Raw genomic sequence first — 18,094 nt, 5'->3', positions numbered from 1 at the left:
TATCAGCCAAGGTAGCAGCCCCCTGTTTCTATCACTTAAATGGCCTCCGTCAGTCTTGCAAAAGACGCAAGGTAGCTTGAGACACTAAGGCACAACAAAAAGCAATCTGCAAATTCATTGCCACAGCCTCAAAGGCTTGTCTAAGGATTGCCTCATTCCTCCTATCTTGAGCATCCTTCAAAGCTGCTCTTCCTTTCACCGGCATAGTGGTTCACTTAGTGACCAAACACACTAATGCATCCACCTTTGGGAAACGCAACTGCTCTCTGGCCTGTGGATCCAAGGGGGTATAAACCCGCTAAGGCAGTACATTCAAAGTTAATCAATTCTTGAATAGCATCCAGGAAGGGAAAGAATCTATATGGGTAGAAATCCCATGTGTGTTGGGTAAGAGTATAGTGATAGGAGTATACTACCGTCCACCTGGCCAAAATGATTAGACACATGATGAAATGCTAAGAGAAATCAGGGAAGCTAACCAATTTTGCAGTACAGTAATAATGGGAGATTTCAATTACTTCAATATTGACTAGGTAAATGTAACATCAGGACTTGCTAGCAACATAAAGTTCCTGGATGTAATAAATGACTGCTTCATGGAGCAACTAGTTCAGGAACCAATAAGAGAGGGAGCTATTTTAGATGTATTTCTTAGTGGAACACAGATTTTGGTAAGAGAGGTAACTGTGGTGGGGCCACTTGGCAACAGTGATCATAACATGATAAAATTTGAACTAATAACCGGAAGGGGGACAATAAGTAAATCTACAGCTCTAACACTAAATTTTCAAAAGGGAAACTTTGATAAAATGAGGAAAATAGAAAAAAACTGAAAGGTGCAGCTGCAAAGGTTAAAAGTATACAACAGGTGTGGAAACTGCTTAAAAATACAATATTAGAAGGGCAGTCTAGATGTATTCCACGCATTAAAAAAGGTGGAAGGAAGGCAAAATGAATACTGGCATGGTTAAAAGGTGAGGTGAAAGACTATTTTATCCAAAAAAACATCCTTCAAAAATTGGAAAAAGGATCCATCTGAAGAAAATAGGAAAAATCATAAGCATTGTTGAGATTACTTACCTGATAATCTCCTTTTCCTTAGTGTAGACAGATGGACTCAGAACAAATGGGTATAGTATGCTCGTGCTAGCAGTTGGAGACGGATCTGACGTCAGCACGGGTATATATATCCCACAGGAAGCATTGCAAAAGCTGTTATGGATGTGTGTACTGACGCTCAGTGAAATAGTGAGACAGGATTCCCCTGACCGATTGATAGTAGCTGGAGACCGCCAGCATTCCCAACTGGAAGGCGTTGACACCTGGTAGAGTGTACGCTCTTATGGAAACAGATGACATGGCTTACCTTGATTCGGTGAAACCCATGTACACAGGCAGCTGGGCGGGATGCTGAGTCCATCTGTCTACACTAAGGAAAAGGAGATTATCAGGTAAGTAATCTCAACATTTCCTGTCGTGTAGCCAGATGGACTCAGAACAAATGGGATGTACAAAAGCTTTACTCCCAGCCTGGGCGGGAGGCTGCCTGAGGACAGCAAATGCTGTGTCCTCCCTGGCCTGGACATCCAGACGGTAGAACCTGGAGAAGGTATGGAGGGAGGACCACGTCGCCGCTTTACAGATTTCTGCAGGCGACAGCATCCTGGATTCTGCCCAGGATGCCGCTTGTGCTCTGGTAGAATGAGCCTTGACCTGTAGAGGCGGAGACTTCCCGGCCTCCACGTAAACTGCTCTGATAACTTCTTTAATCCAGCGGGCCGTAGGACGAAGACCTTCCAGCAGGGGGTTCTGCGCAGAGGGTACCGTAGCGCTGGGACCTGTAATATCCAACTCCGCCAGGCACTGAGACACCAGGTCGGAGAGATCCTCTTTAGGGAAGAACCGCCTCATGGTTCTATATGGCTCAATCCCGGAGGGAAGTTCCCCCTCGTCCGGGAGTTCAGACTCGTCCGGTGAAACATCCGGGTCCGACTGATCCGGACTGTCTGGAGGCGGAAGGTCCAGCACACGATAAGGGCGTGAGGGTCCCGGAACAGGATCCGCTGGAGCCGCCACCGCAGCAGCCGCCGCAGCAGGAACAGCAGGGCCTGGACGGGAAGCTGTTTGCATCTGTACAAAGGCATGAATCCCCTTAAAGAGATCCACCCAGGAAATGGAGGCGGTCTCTAATCGCCAGGGTACGAGATCCCCCGGGATTCTGGGTTGGTCGAGACTGCCCGCTAAGTCCGGGGTAGCCCCTGGGGAACTGTCAGCGAATTGTGGCTGAGACTGGTCCTGGCCCGAGGGTCCCACGGCCTCCTCACATTGGGCACATAGGGAGTCTGGCTCATCACTGTGCGTGGCTCTAAGCTGGCATGCAGAGCAGAGGCCGAGGGCTTTAATGCCGGAGGCAAGAGGTGCCCCTGCTGAAGACGCGGAGGCGTTCTGTTCCATTGAAAAATATGCGCTTAATGAAAAGCGGCAGCAATATACACTTAATATAAACAGGCGTTTAATAATAATAATATGCGGCAGCAATATACGCTTAATCTAACAGGCGTTCAATACAACAGGCGCTCAATAATATGCGGCAGCCATATACGCTTAATACAACAGGCGCTCAATAATATGCGGCAGCTATATACGCTTAATACAACGGGCGCTCAACAATATGCGGCAGCAATATACGCTTAACAGAACAGGCGCTCAATAATATGCGGCAGCAATATACGCCCAATGATATCCAATATGCTCTCAGCAATAGGCGGCTAGCAATATACGCTCAATGATATGCAATATGGTCTCAGCAATATGCGGCTTAGCAATATACGCTCAATGATATGCAATATGCTCTCAGCAATATGCGGCTTAGTCATAGACCTGCGCCTATCATGGGCGCTCAATACCTGAGTAAGGCCAACAAAATGGCGCCCTTCCACGGCGTGCCGCCTACGGGCCACGCCGCCAATCCTCGTTCCTCGGAGACCAAAGAGTAAGAGATGTATGCCTTACCTAATCCTAGACGCTTCCCGGCTGGAACCCGGGCGGTCTCCGGCTGCGGGGGGAGAGGGCAAGTACCTTCACTGCCACGCTTTGAGGAAATGCACCCGCTGCCTCGTCCACGCCAGGACCGAGGCGCCTCGTTCGCCCCGCCCGAGCCTCGCCCGGGGGCTACGTCCCTGCCGCGATTCGGCCACCGGACCGAGGACTTAGACCTCCGGGGGATCACGGAAATCACCCCGGGAAACTCAACTGGGGGAGGGACCTTAGGGTATCACCGCAGGAGTGCGGGGCTCGATGGTGCTGTAGAAGTTTAGTAAAAAGAAAGTAGAAAGTAGATTTGGAAACACGCTCAGCGAGCGTGCAGGCTCTCCAAACTGCTTTGGAGACGGAAATTACTAAGTTGCTACGCTTCCTGTGGGGATATATATACCCGTGCTGACGTCAGATCCGTCTCCAACTGCTAGCACAAGCATACTATACCCATTTGTTCTGAGTCCATCTGGCTACACGACAGGAAATGTCAAGTTCAGTGTAAAAGATTGATAAGGCAGGATAAGAGAGAATTTGAAATGAAGTTGGCCATAGAGGCAAAACTCATAATAAAAACTTTTTTGAAACATATCCGAAGCAAGAAACCTGTGAGGGAGTTGGTTGGACCATTAGATGACCGAGGGGTTAAAGGGACTCTTAGGGAAGATAAGGCCATTGCAGAAAGACTAAATTAATTCTTTGCTTCCGTGTTAACTAATGAGGATGTTGGGGAGATCCCAGTTCCAGAGATGGTTTTCAAGGGTGATGAGTCAGACGAACTGAACCAAATCACTGTGTAAACCTGGAAGATGTTGTAGGCCAGATTGACAAACTAAAGAGTAGTAAATGACTTGGACTGGATATTATGCATCCTAGGATACTGAAGGAACTAAACAAATGAAATTTCAGATCTATTAGTAAAAATTTGTAACCTATCATTAAAATCATCCATTGTACCTGAAGACTGAAGAGTGGCCAATGTAGCCCCAATATTTAAAAAGGGCTCCAGGGGTGATCCGTGAAACTATAGACCAGCGAGTCTGACTTCTGTGCCGGGAAAAACAGTGGAAACTATTCTCAAGATCAAAATCGTAGAGTTTATAGAAAGACATGATTTAATGGAACATAGTGAACATGGATATACCTAAGGGAAGTCTTGCCTCACAAATCTACTTCACTTTTTTGAAGGGGTTAATAAACATGTGGACAAAGGTGAACTGGTAGATGCAGTGTATTTGGATTTTCAGAAAATCTTCGAAAAAGTTCCCCATGCTTTTAAGAAAATTAAAAAGTCATGTGATAGGAGGCAATGATCTTTTGTGGACTACAAACTGGTTAAAAGACAGGAAACAGAGAGTAGGATTAAATGGTCAATTTTCTCAGTGGAAAAGGGTAAACAGGGGAGTGCCTCAGGGATCTGTACTTGGACCGGTGCTTTTCAATATATTTATAAATTATCTGGAAAGGAATACGAAGAGTGAGGTAATCAAATTTGTAGATGAGACAAAATTATTCAGAATAGTTAAATCACAAGCGGACTGTGATAAATTGCAGGAGGACCTCAAGAGACTGGAATATTGGGCATCCAAATGGCAGATGAAATTTAATGTGGACAAGTGCAAGGTGGTGCATATAGGGAAAAATAACCCTTGCTGTAGTTACAGGATATTAGGTTCCATATTAGGGGGTACCACCCAAGAAAAAGATCTAGGCGTCATAGTGGATAATACATTGAAATAGTCAGCTTAGTGTGCTGTGGCAGTCAAAAAAGCAAACAGAAATTAGAAGTTATTAGGAGTGGCACATTTAAAACTAATCGGAAAAAGTTCTTTTTCACTCAATGCACAATTAAGCTCTGGAATTTGTTGCCAGAGGATGTGGTTAGTGCAGTTAGTGTAGCTGTGTTTAAAAAAGGACTGGATAAGTTCTTGGAGGAGAAGTCCATTACCTGCTATTAATTAAGTTCACTTAGAGAATAGCCACTGCTATTACTAGCAATGGTAACATGGAATAGGCTTAGTTTTGGGTACTTGCCAGCTACTTGTGACTTGGATTGACCACTGTTGGAAACAGGATGCTGGGCTTGATGGACCCTTGGTCTGACCCAGTATGGCATGTTCTTATGTTCTTACCTGAGTTCAACCTTCCCTGGCTCTAAGCTATGGGGGGAGAAGGTGAAAGTCTTTACCGCCAAGATTCTCTCGGCCTGCAATTGCTAATTTTTAGGTCCACACCAGAACAAATCTACCAGACAAAGCTCTCAACTGAGGGAGGGCCCCAACTATCCCTCAGGAGGCAAGCGGTGCTATATAATCGTCGAGCCGTCCTGTTTTCTTCCGGTTTGTTTTTTTTTTTTTTAAACAGGCAATGCCCAGTAGGGAAATGCATGTCCATCATCTGCAGGAGATAAGGGTATACTGGAGGGGCTGATGTCAGGGCAGAACTATATATCCGTGACATCAACTTCTTACTATGTCTCCATCTGCAGGAGATGGAGTATACTGGAGGGGCTGATGTCAGGGCACGACTATATATCCGTGACATCAGCTTCTTACTCTGTCTCCATCTGCAGGAGATGGAGTATACTGGAGGGGCTGATGTCAGGGAAGGACTATATATCCTTCATCAGCTTCTTACTCTGCCTCCATCTGCTGGCAGAGATGCATAACTCACTGAATTGGGATTGTCCTGTCTGAATGCAGAAGAATTGATGTTTTAAATATTTTCTTTAAAAAAGAAAATAGTTTCCCATCCATTTTGTTTGCATCTGAGTAATTTATTTGGACCTTTGCTGGGTTTTTTTTTCCTTCTCCATTTCAATGCCCTCTATTTCTGTTTACTTTTCATTCCTTCTCCCACTTCCTTTCTTTTTTTCCTGCTCTACAACTCCTCTTGCTCTCACTACAGCCTGTTTCTGCCTCTTTCCCTTTCATTTGCCACTGCTCCCCACAATATATCCTCATCGATTCTCTCTCTAGGCTGCTTCCACCTCTCTCCTTCCTGCACGCGGCTCCTGCCTTGCCCCCTTCTTGCTAGTAATGGCCCTGATACAGCCGATCTGTTTAAATGTAAAATGGTGCCGTACTGGCAGTAACTCCACTCTTACAAGCAGAGAGTTACTGCCTGAATCATAGGATTCCCATCGAGCAGTCAATGTGGGCAGCAGATAGAAAAGCTGCTTGCTGTCCTTCCTCCTGAAACCACCAGAAGGCTCTGGTGACCTTCTGCAAGCCGGAACCAGTAATGCCAGTTTCTGGGCCAGTAATCCTGCCCTTGATCCAGTACCACAGAGGCAGAGTTACTGGTCCCAATATCACCTGCTTTAAACCGTGGGCCGACTACTGCATTCCCAGCAACCCCCCCCCCCCGTGGGTAAAAGTGTACGTGTTGTCAGAGTGCGTAACTTTAGCTGCTGAAAAATGAGCTATGTCAGGTCAGCGGAAGGAAATAATGCATGGAGACTGAGACAGCAATCTCTGGTTGCTGTTATTTGGTACCTGCTCCTATGTGGTTGCATAGTTGTGCGGGTATATTATTATCTGCAATGTGCGTGCTGCCGAGGGTACAAAAAAGAAAGAAATCTGACCTTGAGTGCTGTGATCTCTACTTTCAGATCACACAGTTGGGATTCCCTCTCTTCTAGCAGACGTTTTAGATTTTCACAAATTTCCGTAGAGAATCCTTCGGGCCGCTCTTCCGTACAACGTCCGTGGTGCTCAAGTTTTTCAGTAAGTTCTTCGATGTGTGCCAGAAGGCCTTGGTTTTCCAGCCGTGACTTTTCGTTTGCACTCTTCATCTCCAGCAGGTCTTCCTGCAGGGCTTCTTTTTCTGACCGACCTGCTGCCAGCTCCTCTCTCAACAGGACTCTCTCTCTGCCGTGATCTTCCGCCAAGGCCCTGAGCTCAGTGCACTGAGCCTCGTGCTCCTCTTGAAGCCTCTCCAGCTCCTTCTGCAGATTAACGGTTCTCTCATCGCTGCGCAAAACCGCGCTTTGGTTTTCCTCCGTTATTTGCACTATGGATTTCTTCACTGCTTGCAGAATACACAACACATCATCCTTTTCCTGACCTCCGTCGGCATGTTTGTATCCCATTTCTTCTAGCAAGCTACTGAGCTGAGTCCTTATAACTTCATTTTGCTGCTGGCCACTTTCAAGCAGTTTACTTAATTGGCATTTTTCTTCAGTTACCATCTCTAATTTCTTTTCCAGGTCCTCCGCCTGCTCTTTAAACACCAGCCAGCCTTCTCGTTCACACGTAAACTGCTCCAACTCACTGCCCAGGATGGTCTTTTGTGCATGCAGTCCTGCCATTTCATCTTGCAGAGCCTGTGTTTCATTCAGCAATTTTTCTTTCTCCTGCGTAAAAGCTTCTATTTGCTTCTCCATACCTTCTAATCTTTGACAACTCTGGTCCTTTTCTGTTGAAAGCTCTTTCAGTTTTTCCGAAAGTTCCTCTACGTTCTGCTTCAGTTCACTATTGTGTTTGTCAAGTTCCTCTGCTTTGTGCTGAAGTTCCAAACCCCTCGTCCGCTCCCTTTCACATTCCTCCTGGAGGTTACTGCTTCCCTCCTGGTAGAACTTCATTTTAGTCAGCACATCGTCTCTCTCCAAAACAACCAAATTCATCTTCCCTTCAAGCTCATGAATGGCGGTGTCCCTCTGGTCCAGCAAAGCCATCACTTCCTCATTTTCCTTCTGGAGGCTACCTATGGTTTGCTTCATCTCTTCCGATTCTTCTTGTTTTGCTGATACTCCTCCTGCCTCGGCCTGGAGCGTCTTTACGGTTTCACCAAGAGCATCCTTTTCCTTGTAAGCAACTCGGAGCTTCTGTTGTAGCTCCTGGACATCAGCTGCCTGCTGCTGCTTCATGGCTTCAAATTCCTGGCTGATCTTCCCAGCAGACTCCCCTAGTTCGGCCTGCAAGGTCACCATTGTTTCTTTCAAGCTCTCGTAGCTGGACACGGCTTCTTCTTTCTCTTGCAAGAGCTTCTCGTGTTGCTCCTGAAGAAGCTGCATTTCAAAAGCGGTTGCAAGTTTCTCTTTTTCAGAGGCAGATATCAACGCCTCATTCAGATCCGACATTTCCTTTACATGTTGGCCTTCCAAAGCCTGAACTCGTAGATTGTGCTGCTTCGACATTACCTCATGATGGTCCTTTGCATTCTGAAGCTCCGATTTTAATTTTTCAATGATACAAGAATAATCTTCCCTAGCAAGCTGCAGTTCATTAATCTTAAAGTCCAAATCTTCTCGGTCATGAAAATACTCATCCTTCAGCTGCTGCACTTCCATCTCCAGTTTTATTTTCACATTATTTGTATATGTCAGTTCATCCTTTAAGATACTATGCTTAGATTCCAGATCTTTCAGGACAGTGTCTAAATAATGAACCTTTTCATCTGCTTTGGAGTCCGCAGAAGGGTCGTCTTGTCCCTTGGTAAAATCTTCGTGATTTTCTTTACTAGCCCGCACATATTTCTGGAGGCGTTCCAGTTCACATTCATACTTCTCTTTGCTTGTGTTTAGTTCTTCCTGAAGGCTTGCTTCTTTTGCCAAAAACTGCTCCCTTAAACACTGTATCTGCTGATCCTTCTGGTTTCCCTGCTGTTCATAATCTTTTGCAGAGGCCTCGAGCTGATTTAGCAGGCCTGACATTTCTTCCTGGTGTGCGGAATTCACTTTCAAAAGCTCCTGATGAAGGTTACTGATCTCATCATGGTTGCGCTCAGAGTCCAGTTTCTGAGCTTCTTGCAGACTTGTAATTTCTTGCTCCTTCTCCTCCATAACAACTTCGAGCTTCTTGGTCAAACATGAAATTTGCTTTTCGTACGCAGGCTTGATTTGTTGAAGTTCTTCTTGAAGCCTTTGGATTTCATCTTCTTGATTTCCCTTCAGTCCCAGCTGATCTGTCAGGTCCCCTTGTTTTGTAATGCAGTCCTGCAGCTCTGTCTGAAGTCGGGTTACATCTTCCTTGTGATTGGCTTGAGCTGTAACTAATTCAGCTTTAAGGCATTCAATTTCTTTGAGGAACTTGGCATTAGATGTTTCCCACTGCTTCTGAACCTCATCAGTCTTTGTGATGGCATCCTAAATAGACAAAAATACTATAGTTAAATTTCACATTTCTATACTGGTATATGACCTCAAAATGCAAGGTTTATCTTACACTATACTTCCGAGTATGTGAAACCAAAGAATACTTTGTGTTCATGGTGGCTGCCTTGGAATCCATGGTGTGTGCTGTAGTTTTAAATATGTGGAATACAGATTATGATTGTATTCGCTCACTGCAACCTACTCCTGGGGGAATTCTGTGCAAAAAAATTTAAAATTCTGCGCACAAAAACGGAAATTTCTGCAAATTCTATATTGGTCAAAATAACACAATTTACATGACAGTCTTTAAGTAATTACATTTTAAATTATTATAGAAAAAGTTATTACCTAAAGTTGCAGAATTTTAAATATTTTGAGCAGAATTTCCCTAGAAATTCACTGTAAGAGTGTCCTTTCCACTCATACAGGCTCCCTCACTCTCTCGCACACACACATCCCTTCATACAGGGTCCCTCTCTCTTGCATACACACACACACATCCCTTCATACAGGCTCCCTCACTCTCTCACACACACACACATCCCTTCATACAGGGCCCTCTCTTGCATACACACCCACACAATCTCCCTTTCTCTTTCACACATACATCCTCACACAAGCTACCTATTGTCTCTCTCTCACCCAGTCCTTCACACAGGCTCTGTCTCACACATACACAATCCCGTCACACAGGCTAGCACCCTCACATACACACAATCCCTTTTTCATACACACGAGCTCCCAATCTCTCACACACATACACACTCCTTCACAATCTCCTCATATAGACTCCCTCTCTCTGAAACCCACACTCAAGCATCCCCCCCACTCCCCCTCTTACCAACCAAGCTGACTCTCACCCTCCCCCACACCCCCTCTCCTCTCTCACACACACACACATTCTCTCTCACCAGCATCCTCCTCCCCTCATATAGGCTCCCTCTCTCTGAAACCCACACTCAAGCATCCCTCCAACCCACCCTCTCTCACCTCCCATGCTCTGTCTCTCACCCTCCCCATCCCCCTCTTACCAACCATGCTCTCTGTCACCCTCCCCTCTCTCACACACACACACATTCTCTCTCACCGGCATGCCGCGGGATGCGCTCCATTCGCGGCGAAGATGAAGGCCCGGCGCGCCATTTGCGGTGAAAAGGGAAGACCCCCATGTGCCGCGAATGGCGCGCTGGGCCTTCATCTTCACCGAGAACGGAGCGTGTGGCGCGGGACGCGCTCCGTTCGCAGCATGCCAGGGTCTCCTCTGCTATTTTCTGTGCAGAATCTGCGCGGGGGGAATTCTGCGCAAATTCTGCGTTCCGCAGTAGCGCAGAATTCCCCCAGGAGTACTGCAACCTAACATGGACATTGTCATTTGAGCTATGGGCGTGCAGAGCATTCCTTATTTATATCCTAGAGAGAAAGGCGATAAAATAGAGACTTTTAGAGAGTAATTATGTAACATTGCAGATAACTAAAGCAGCAGCTACAGGCACAGGTTACACCAATTTTCAAAATGTATTTAACAGCTTTTATATACCGGTATTCGTAGATACCTCATATTTATTTATTTATTTCTAATTTTTATATACCGACATTCTTACATTAAAATGCAAATCATACCGGTTTACATACAACAGAAAAGCAGGAAAAAATATTTCCATAGTCAAAATACAGTGAACATATGAAAATATGTGCAAAAGTTCACTTTTAAAAATGATGTGAAACAGGCACAAATACTTGCTCTTTGCAGGGCATAACCTCTGCCTGTTAATTTACATATATTACATCTTTAAATCAAAAGTAAGCTCGTAAATTCAAACTCTGCCTCCCACAAGAATGCCTCTCTCTAAGTTTACACATATTTTTATGCATACAGACACTAGGCAATTTTATAACAAATTGTTTAAACACATAAACCTGCATTTTATGCACATAAATGGCTTTGAAAATTACCTCCCTAAATATCTGAAAAGTATTAATAATGCACAAATAGCAAATCTTTTCCAATGGAAAGGAATCTGTAGCATTAGAGGTCATGATATGAAGCTTCAAAAGGGCAGACTCGGGAAGGTCATCAAGAATATTTGTTCACAGAAAGAATGGTATATGCCTGGAATATCCTCCCGGAGGTGGAGATTAAAAAAAAAAAAAAAAAATGGTAACCGAATTTAAAAAAAGCATGGCATAAGAGCAAGAGAATGGTGATGAAGCACTGGGGTAACCTGTATAGAGCATTGGTTCAGCCCAAAATAGCAGGGAGATAAATACATCATGCATTCAAGATGGCAAGGGTAGGGGAACTTGCACGGCGTGGCAGTTACAACCCTTAAACAGAAGGCACAGGGGTAAACCCCATGAGCAGCAGTTGCAACTAATAGCCTTGCTGAACAAACCAGATGGGCCAGTTTTGTCTTTATCTGCCATCATTTATTATGTTCCTATTTTTTACGACTCTGTCTTACACTCACAGCACTGAGGCCTGGCGGCTTTTCTGCTTTTGCTGTGCTAATATCAATAGGCACATGCATTTATTGCTCCATTCGTTTCATTCATTGAGGCGGTATGCGCATACCTTGCAGATTTATAGTATGTACGTAAAACGGATGGTATGGATGTAACTATATGCGCATACTATAAACTCACAAGGTACGTGCGTACCACCGCAATGAATGACATGAATAGAGCAACAAATGCCCATCCCTAGAGATCAATAGTTTTTGCAATAAATGCTGTTAGGATAGGCTGAAATTGAACGCTTTAAGTCCAAATATACCGCCAAGATGCCAAACAATACACAAGCATGTATTAGAAACCATCTAATACAGCTAGGCAAACATATCCTGGCCTGACTGGATCCTATATACACTAGCATTATGTGGAATCACCTGCAGCCTGGTTGTCCCCAGCTAGCATAGGAGCGGTGCTCCATAATAAAAAGTGGCATACGCACACACCTCTACTTTTTGCGTTTCTTTAGCATTTTCTTTTTTCAGCATCAGCAGCTGCTGTTGGGTCTCTGCCTTTTCCAAGAGGACATTATCCAGTCTTACAGTGAGTGCCTGAATGAAAATAAAATTGTAAAAAAATTGTTAAGAGCCAATAAGGAGGTACAATAAAGAGAGACTACTTTGTAGTATGGATTCACAAAGGAAGGCCACAGTTCAGAAAACAAGTTCAAAGGTTAAGTCACAAAGGAAAATTGGTTCTTACCTGCTAATTTTCGTTCCTGTATACTCGGATCAGTCCAGACCGTGGGTTGAGCCTCCTGTCCAGTAGATGGAGACAGACCAAAACTGAAAGGGTATCCCATATCAGACCAGAGCCTACCCTGCATCCCTTCAGTATAAAGTACTTTCAAAGTAGATATAACTCCCCAAAGATCAAGCAAGTAACAAAAAAACTGATAAATTGAAAAAACAGTTGAACAATTGAAAGAATTCTGTATGAACAACGCTCTTGTATAAAGATTTATTCTTATTGTCATCTGTTAGATGCTTCCGGTGCCTTTAATAATAATAAGAGATAATTCAGGTATCCGGAAACCTGTAAAGGAAGAAAAACTTCGAGCAGATGGCCAGATCTAGCATGGGAGGATATCTGGACTGATCCGTGGTACTACAGGAACGAAAATTAGCAGGTAAGAACCAAATTTTCCTTTCCCTGTACGTACCCGGATCAGTCCAGACCGTGGGATGTACCAAAGCTTTCCTATACAGGGTGGGACCGAGACAGTCCCGCTCAAAGAACCTGCCGCCTGAAGGAGCCAGAATCTGGAACCTGTACATCCAGACAGTAATGATGAGCAAAAGTATGCAGAGACTTCCAAGTGGCTGCCCTACAGATTTCCTGCGGAGAGATTGATTGATTCTCCGCCCAAGAAGTGGCTTGAGAACGTAAGGAGTGGGCCTTTAGGCCTTCCGGAACCGGTCAGCCCTTGCAGATGTAGGCCAACGCAATAGCCTCCTTTAGCCACCGTGCAATAGTGGTCTTTGAAGCCTTATTTCCCATATTTGGGCCATTCCACAGGACAAATAGGTGATCCGAGACCCGGAACTCATTCGTAACCTGGAGGTAACAGAGCAAAACCCTTTTCACATCCAGGCGGCGTAGATCGCCCTCCGATGTGCTTGCACTGTCTTTAGAAGAAAAAGCCAGACGTTCTACTGACTGATTGATGTGAAAAGACGACACGACTTTTGGCAAGAAGGAGGGTACCATCTTCAGAGATACCCCTGAATCTGAAAAACATAGAAAAGGTTCCCTGCACGACAAAGCTTGGAGCGCCGAAACTCTTCTGGCAGAACAAATGGAAACCAGGAAGACAGTTTTGAGGGTCAAATCCTTAAGTGTAGCCCTCCTTAGGGGATCAAAAGAAGCTTCACACAGAACCCGAAGAAACAAGTTAAGACTCCACGAGGGACAAGTAGCCCGTACTGGTGGCTTCAAATGTTTGGCCCCCTTGAGGAAGTGAACGACATCCGGATGAGTCGCCACTGCGCAACCGTCAATGTTGCCTAAGAGAGAGCTGAGAGCGGAAACCTGCACCCGCAAGGAACTGAAAGACAAACCCTTGGAGAGACCGCTCTGGAGGAAGGAAAGGACCTGGGAAACCGGAGCCTTACGGGCCGACACTCCCGAAGTGGCACACGCATTTTCGAACACCTTCCATACCCAGACATAAGCGAGAGAGGTAGCCGGCTTCCAAGCTCTCAACAGAATCGATATAACTTCTTCCTTATATCCCTTCTTTCTCAACCTCTGCCGTTCAAAAGCCAGGCCACTAGACAAAAGCGATCCGCCTGATCGAAAAATACGGGACCCTGCCGAAGAAGGTGGGGGAGATGACCGAGGCGGAGAGGGCCATCCGTCACGAGGTTTACCAGATCCATGAACCACGGTCTGCGAGGCCACTTTGGAGCCACTAGAATGACAGGACCCTGATGGAGCTCGATTCTTCTGAGTACTTTGACCACCAGTGGCCAAGGAGGGAACACGTATAGGAAAACGTCTTGAGGCCAGGGAAAGACCAGCGCATCCACTCCTTCCGTGCAATGTTCCCTTCTGTGGCTGAAGAACCGAGGCGCTTTCGCATTGTTCATGGTGGCCATCAGATCCAAGTGTGGAGGACCCCACCTGCGGACAATCAGATCCATTGCCCTGTCTGACAATTCCCACTCGCCGGGATCTAACCGCTGGCAACTGAGGAAATCGGTTTGAACATTCTCTTTCCCTAAAAATACATATAAATTAAAAAATAGAACAAAACGATGCGTGGAGAAAATATTAAATACTAAAAACTGACAGACCACAAAAAGGCAAGCTATAAAAGAAAACATAATAGTTGCAAAAATTCTTGCAGGTTAATAAACATTGTATCAACCATAGGCCTGGATTTATCAAAATGCGATAAGTATCGCATGCGATAGCAAAAGGGGAGTGTTTTATGCAAATAGACAGTTTATCGCAATTTGCGCTAATACCTATGCGAAGAGATAAGTTAACGCAATAACGTTTTCACACTTTGCAATATGTGCCAGACCTGTTGTATTTCCTGCATACAACCACTGAGAGGGAGAGACCCCATAACGCCCTCTCCCTAGATAGGTATTTGTATCCCTATGGAAGGCCCACCTAGTAACTCGAGGTGAGGTTTAGGGGTATTAGTGTAGGGGGTTAGGGGCCACTTTGACATTCAACGTGAGATGTACGAACAGAACAGAGCTCTCTTGTGAAGATTTGATGAACCTTGGAGTGAGGAAATCACCCAAAGATGAGATTTGTACAATATTCTCTCCACCTAGCTTGATGTTACCCAGGTAGAGAATCCATCAAGCTAGGTGGAGAGAACACTGCACCAATCTCATCTTTGGGTGAGTTTCCTCATTCCGTAGGGGGCATTTTCCACTCCTCAATAAAGGATTTCACCATATTTAATCAGCAAAGTTACCCAGCCTCTTGTTTAATGCCATGCCATACCCGAGGCAGGAACCGAAATCTGGGGTGTTGCCTGCTTACACACTTTGCTGTGAAATATTGCTTCTGTATACATTTCCTTACCTGAATAATGTCTTCACTTGCTTCGGCCGCTGGTTTTGATTTCAGTTCTTTAATTTCCTTCTCCAATTCTGAAAAAGAAATTGTTTCGGGTCAAAAAAACCTCATACGGTGCCCAGTAAGAAGATTTAGGACTTGAGTGCCGTCGGGATCCATCACGGTGCCAGAACAAAAATACAATTCAACAAGATGAAAAAGGTTGCTTAAGGAACCCATGGCACGCACTGTGACTTTATCCTATCTACTTGTGTGGAGATTGGTTAGGGATTATCTCTGGGGGGGGGGGGGGAAGGTTGGCTTGTAAATCCCCGTTCCCCCCTTCTTTTCCTGGTCCAACTGAAACTATTTCTGGGAGGCAGAGACAGTGGAGCCTTCATTCACAACGACGCTGAGATTTTTCTCCTGTTTTCATAAGCCCACCCTCCCCCATTGCTCACTGCAGCAAAGACCCTGTGAATGTGTTCCATGCCCCAGGGCTCTTTCAAAACCTGCGTCATGGGCTGTAAACCTGGTCAACAGGTGTAGCCCTCAATGGTGACCACGATTTCTCCTCCTCCTCCCCCGCTCAGAGACAGTGAGTGTTACCCCCATGACCCCCGCAGTTCCAGCCAATGAAAGACCCAAGCTCAGGGTGCGACCCAAGGAACCTTCCGCACGGCGCTCAGTACGGACACTGAGCCAGCCCAGTCACAACCTTTTTTTTTTTAATTCCAGAGGGTAGGACTAAATGGTGAAATGGCACTAGTGGAGTGCACTGTTTAGCATATTATAAATTAGCTGCAGAAAGGAACAGGTGACCACATTTGCAGAGGACACAAAATTGTTTCATTAAAACAGCAGTGGATTGTGAGGAAACGCAGAAGGATGTTGAGAGACAGATGAAATTCAATATGGAGAAGTGCTAGGTCACGCACCTAAGGTAAAATGATCCCAACTACAGGCCCGTGATGCTGGGCTCCATGTTAGGAGTCACCATTCAAGGAAAGGACCTCAGAGTGCTCGTCAGCAATACCTTGAGAAACCTTTGGCTCAGTGTACAACAGCAGTCAACAAGGCAAACAGGAATTATTTAGAAAGGAAGAGAGTACAAAAGTGAGATTACCCACAATGCCTTCACATAGATTCACAGTACAACCACACCCAGAGTATTATGTGCAGCTCTGGTCACCTCATCTCAAAAAAGGCACAGCGGAACTAGAAAAGGTGCAGAGAAAGGCACCAGAGACGACAGAGGGGATAGAATAGCTGCAGTACTGAGCAAGACTGAACAGATCAGAGCTCATTAGTTTGGGGAAGAGATGACTGATATGAGGGGGATGTGACTGAGATTTATGAAATCATGACTGGGTAAACAGGGAATGGTTATTTACCCTTTCAAAACAACACTAGGACTAGGGGACACTCCATGAAACTCTCACCTGGCAGATTTAAAACTAAGTGTAGGAAGTGTTGTTTTCACTCAGGATGTGGTCAAGGCAACCGATACAGTGAGGCTCCAGAGAGTCATTAGCCAGACAGACTTTGGAAAGCCAGTGAGAAGAAAGAGACCATTGGGGGATGTGCTGGGTACCGGACTGGGCCACTGTCAGGGACAGAATGCTGGGCTTCATGGGACCTTGGTTCGCCCCAGCATGGCCCTCCTTACATTCTTAAATTCCCCCAATCGCTAAGAAAAGAAGAAGGGGTTTCTATCATGAGATGTGTCTGGGTATTATTACCTGCACAACTTAACCCAACATCACGTTCCCCAACCAGACGTATTTTCTTTTTTTTGCAGGTGGCAATAGTCTAACATCATCATCACGTTCCCAATGGGGGGGGGTGGACCGAGAGCCTTCCCACACTGGCCAAAAGGACAGAACAGGACTCTCTCTCCAGTTTATCACTCAAACCTTACTCTTCATCTTACTCAAGCTCCACTGATGTTTTCAGCTAGTTTCTTTTGAGAAAAATGAATAAAATGCCTTTTCCCACCCACTAACTGATGAAAGCTGTGCAATGTGGCCTTCCCTATTCTTATCTGTGACCGAGGGAAGCCCCCACTCAGGATGGAAATGGTGCAAATGGAGAGGATCCAGTCCTGCGCAGCTGGGGTGTCCATACTAATATGAAGGAGGACTGACAAAAAAAACCAGTCGTCTTCTTTTAGCAGCCCTGGCAAATTACCATTCTGATTTCACAGTTCTGAAATGAAGAAATATGAACGTCTATCCGCATCCTTACTGGTTCATCATCAGTTAACGTAAGAGGCCAGAGAATGGGGGCGGAACCTCTCGTGAAAACGCACAAATTATCCCCTCTCTACGTCCAACTCCAGGAGAAAAAAAAAGGACTTGGAGTTCAAAAACAACATTTTATGCTTTCATCATCATTTTTCGAGCCTGGACAGCAGTACCTGCCTTTTTCATCGGATAGGGCGCTGCGTGGCAGCCTTCACGCTTTAGTGCGCAAGACACCGGATTTACCGTTTTGTTATAACGGTCTTCATTTTTGCTGGGATGACATTTTCATCTTTAATGGCCACCCATATAACCCCTAATTATTTATTTATCTTTATTTGTTTAGATTTATATTCCGCTTTTTGCAGCATTTCAGAGTGGATTACTTTCAGCTACTGCAGGTATTTCCCTATCCCCACAGGGCTCACAATCACCATTTAAGGATACCATCTAGTACTTGTGAGCAGTAGGCAGAGGCAGAGTAAAGAAACGCAAAGAAAGCATTTGAAAGCAGCAGAAACGGGCAGAACACAAGTCTCTTCTGCAGTACGATGCGGTAAACTTGAAAATATTTACACAGTAAAAAAAAAAAAAAAAAAAAAAAAGGATGGAAAAACGAGCCTGCTGTGCTAATCCACTTAACTATGCGGAAATACAGGTTGGCGAACAGGCTGCAGACGATTCCTTCTTC

General features: G+C 45.2%; 1 protein-coding gene across 3 annotated transcripts in view; it reads right to left on the bottom strand.

The window, feature by feature from the left end:
• Positions 1-18,094, bottom strand: part of GCC2 (GRIP and coiled-coil domain containing 2) — a 122,199-nt gene that overhangs the window by 70,018 nt on the left and 34,087 nt on the right. For all 3 annotated transcript variants that reach the window (XM_029604578.1, XM_029604579.1, XM_029604577.1), the window contains 3 exons: positions 15,188-15,255; positions 12,085-12,189; positions 6,620-9,121 (listed from right to left, as the gene is read on the bottom strand). In XM_029604578.1, the coding sequence (XP_029460438.1) occupies positions 6,620-9,121; positions 12,085-12,189; positions 15,188-15,255 (2,675 nt within the window). The remainder of the gene's footprint in view (positions 1-6,619; positions 9,122-12,084; positions 12,190-15,187; positions 15,256-18,094) is intronic.

The sequence above is a fragment of the Rhinatrema bivittatum genome, chromosome 5 (genome assembly GCF_901001135.1).
Source record: "Rhinatrema bivittatum chromosome 5, aRhiBiv1.1, whole genome shotgun sequence".
NCBI classification, from domain to species: Eukaryota; Metazoa; Chordata; class Amphibia; order Gymnophiona; family Rhinatrematidae; genus Rhinatrema; species Rhinatrema bivittatum.
Note: the sequence above shows the minus strand (reverse complement) of the source record. Positions and strands in the feature narration are given on the sequence as shown.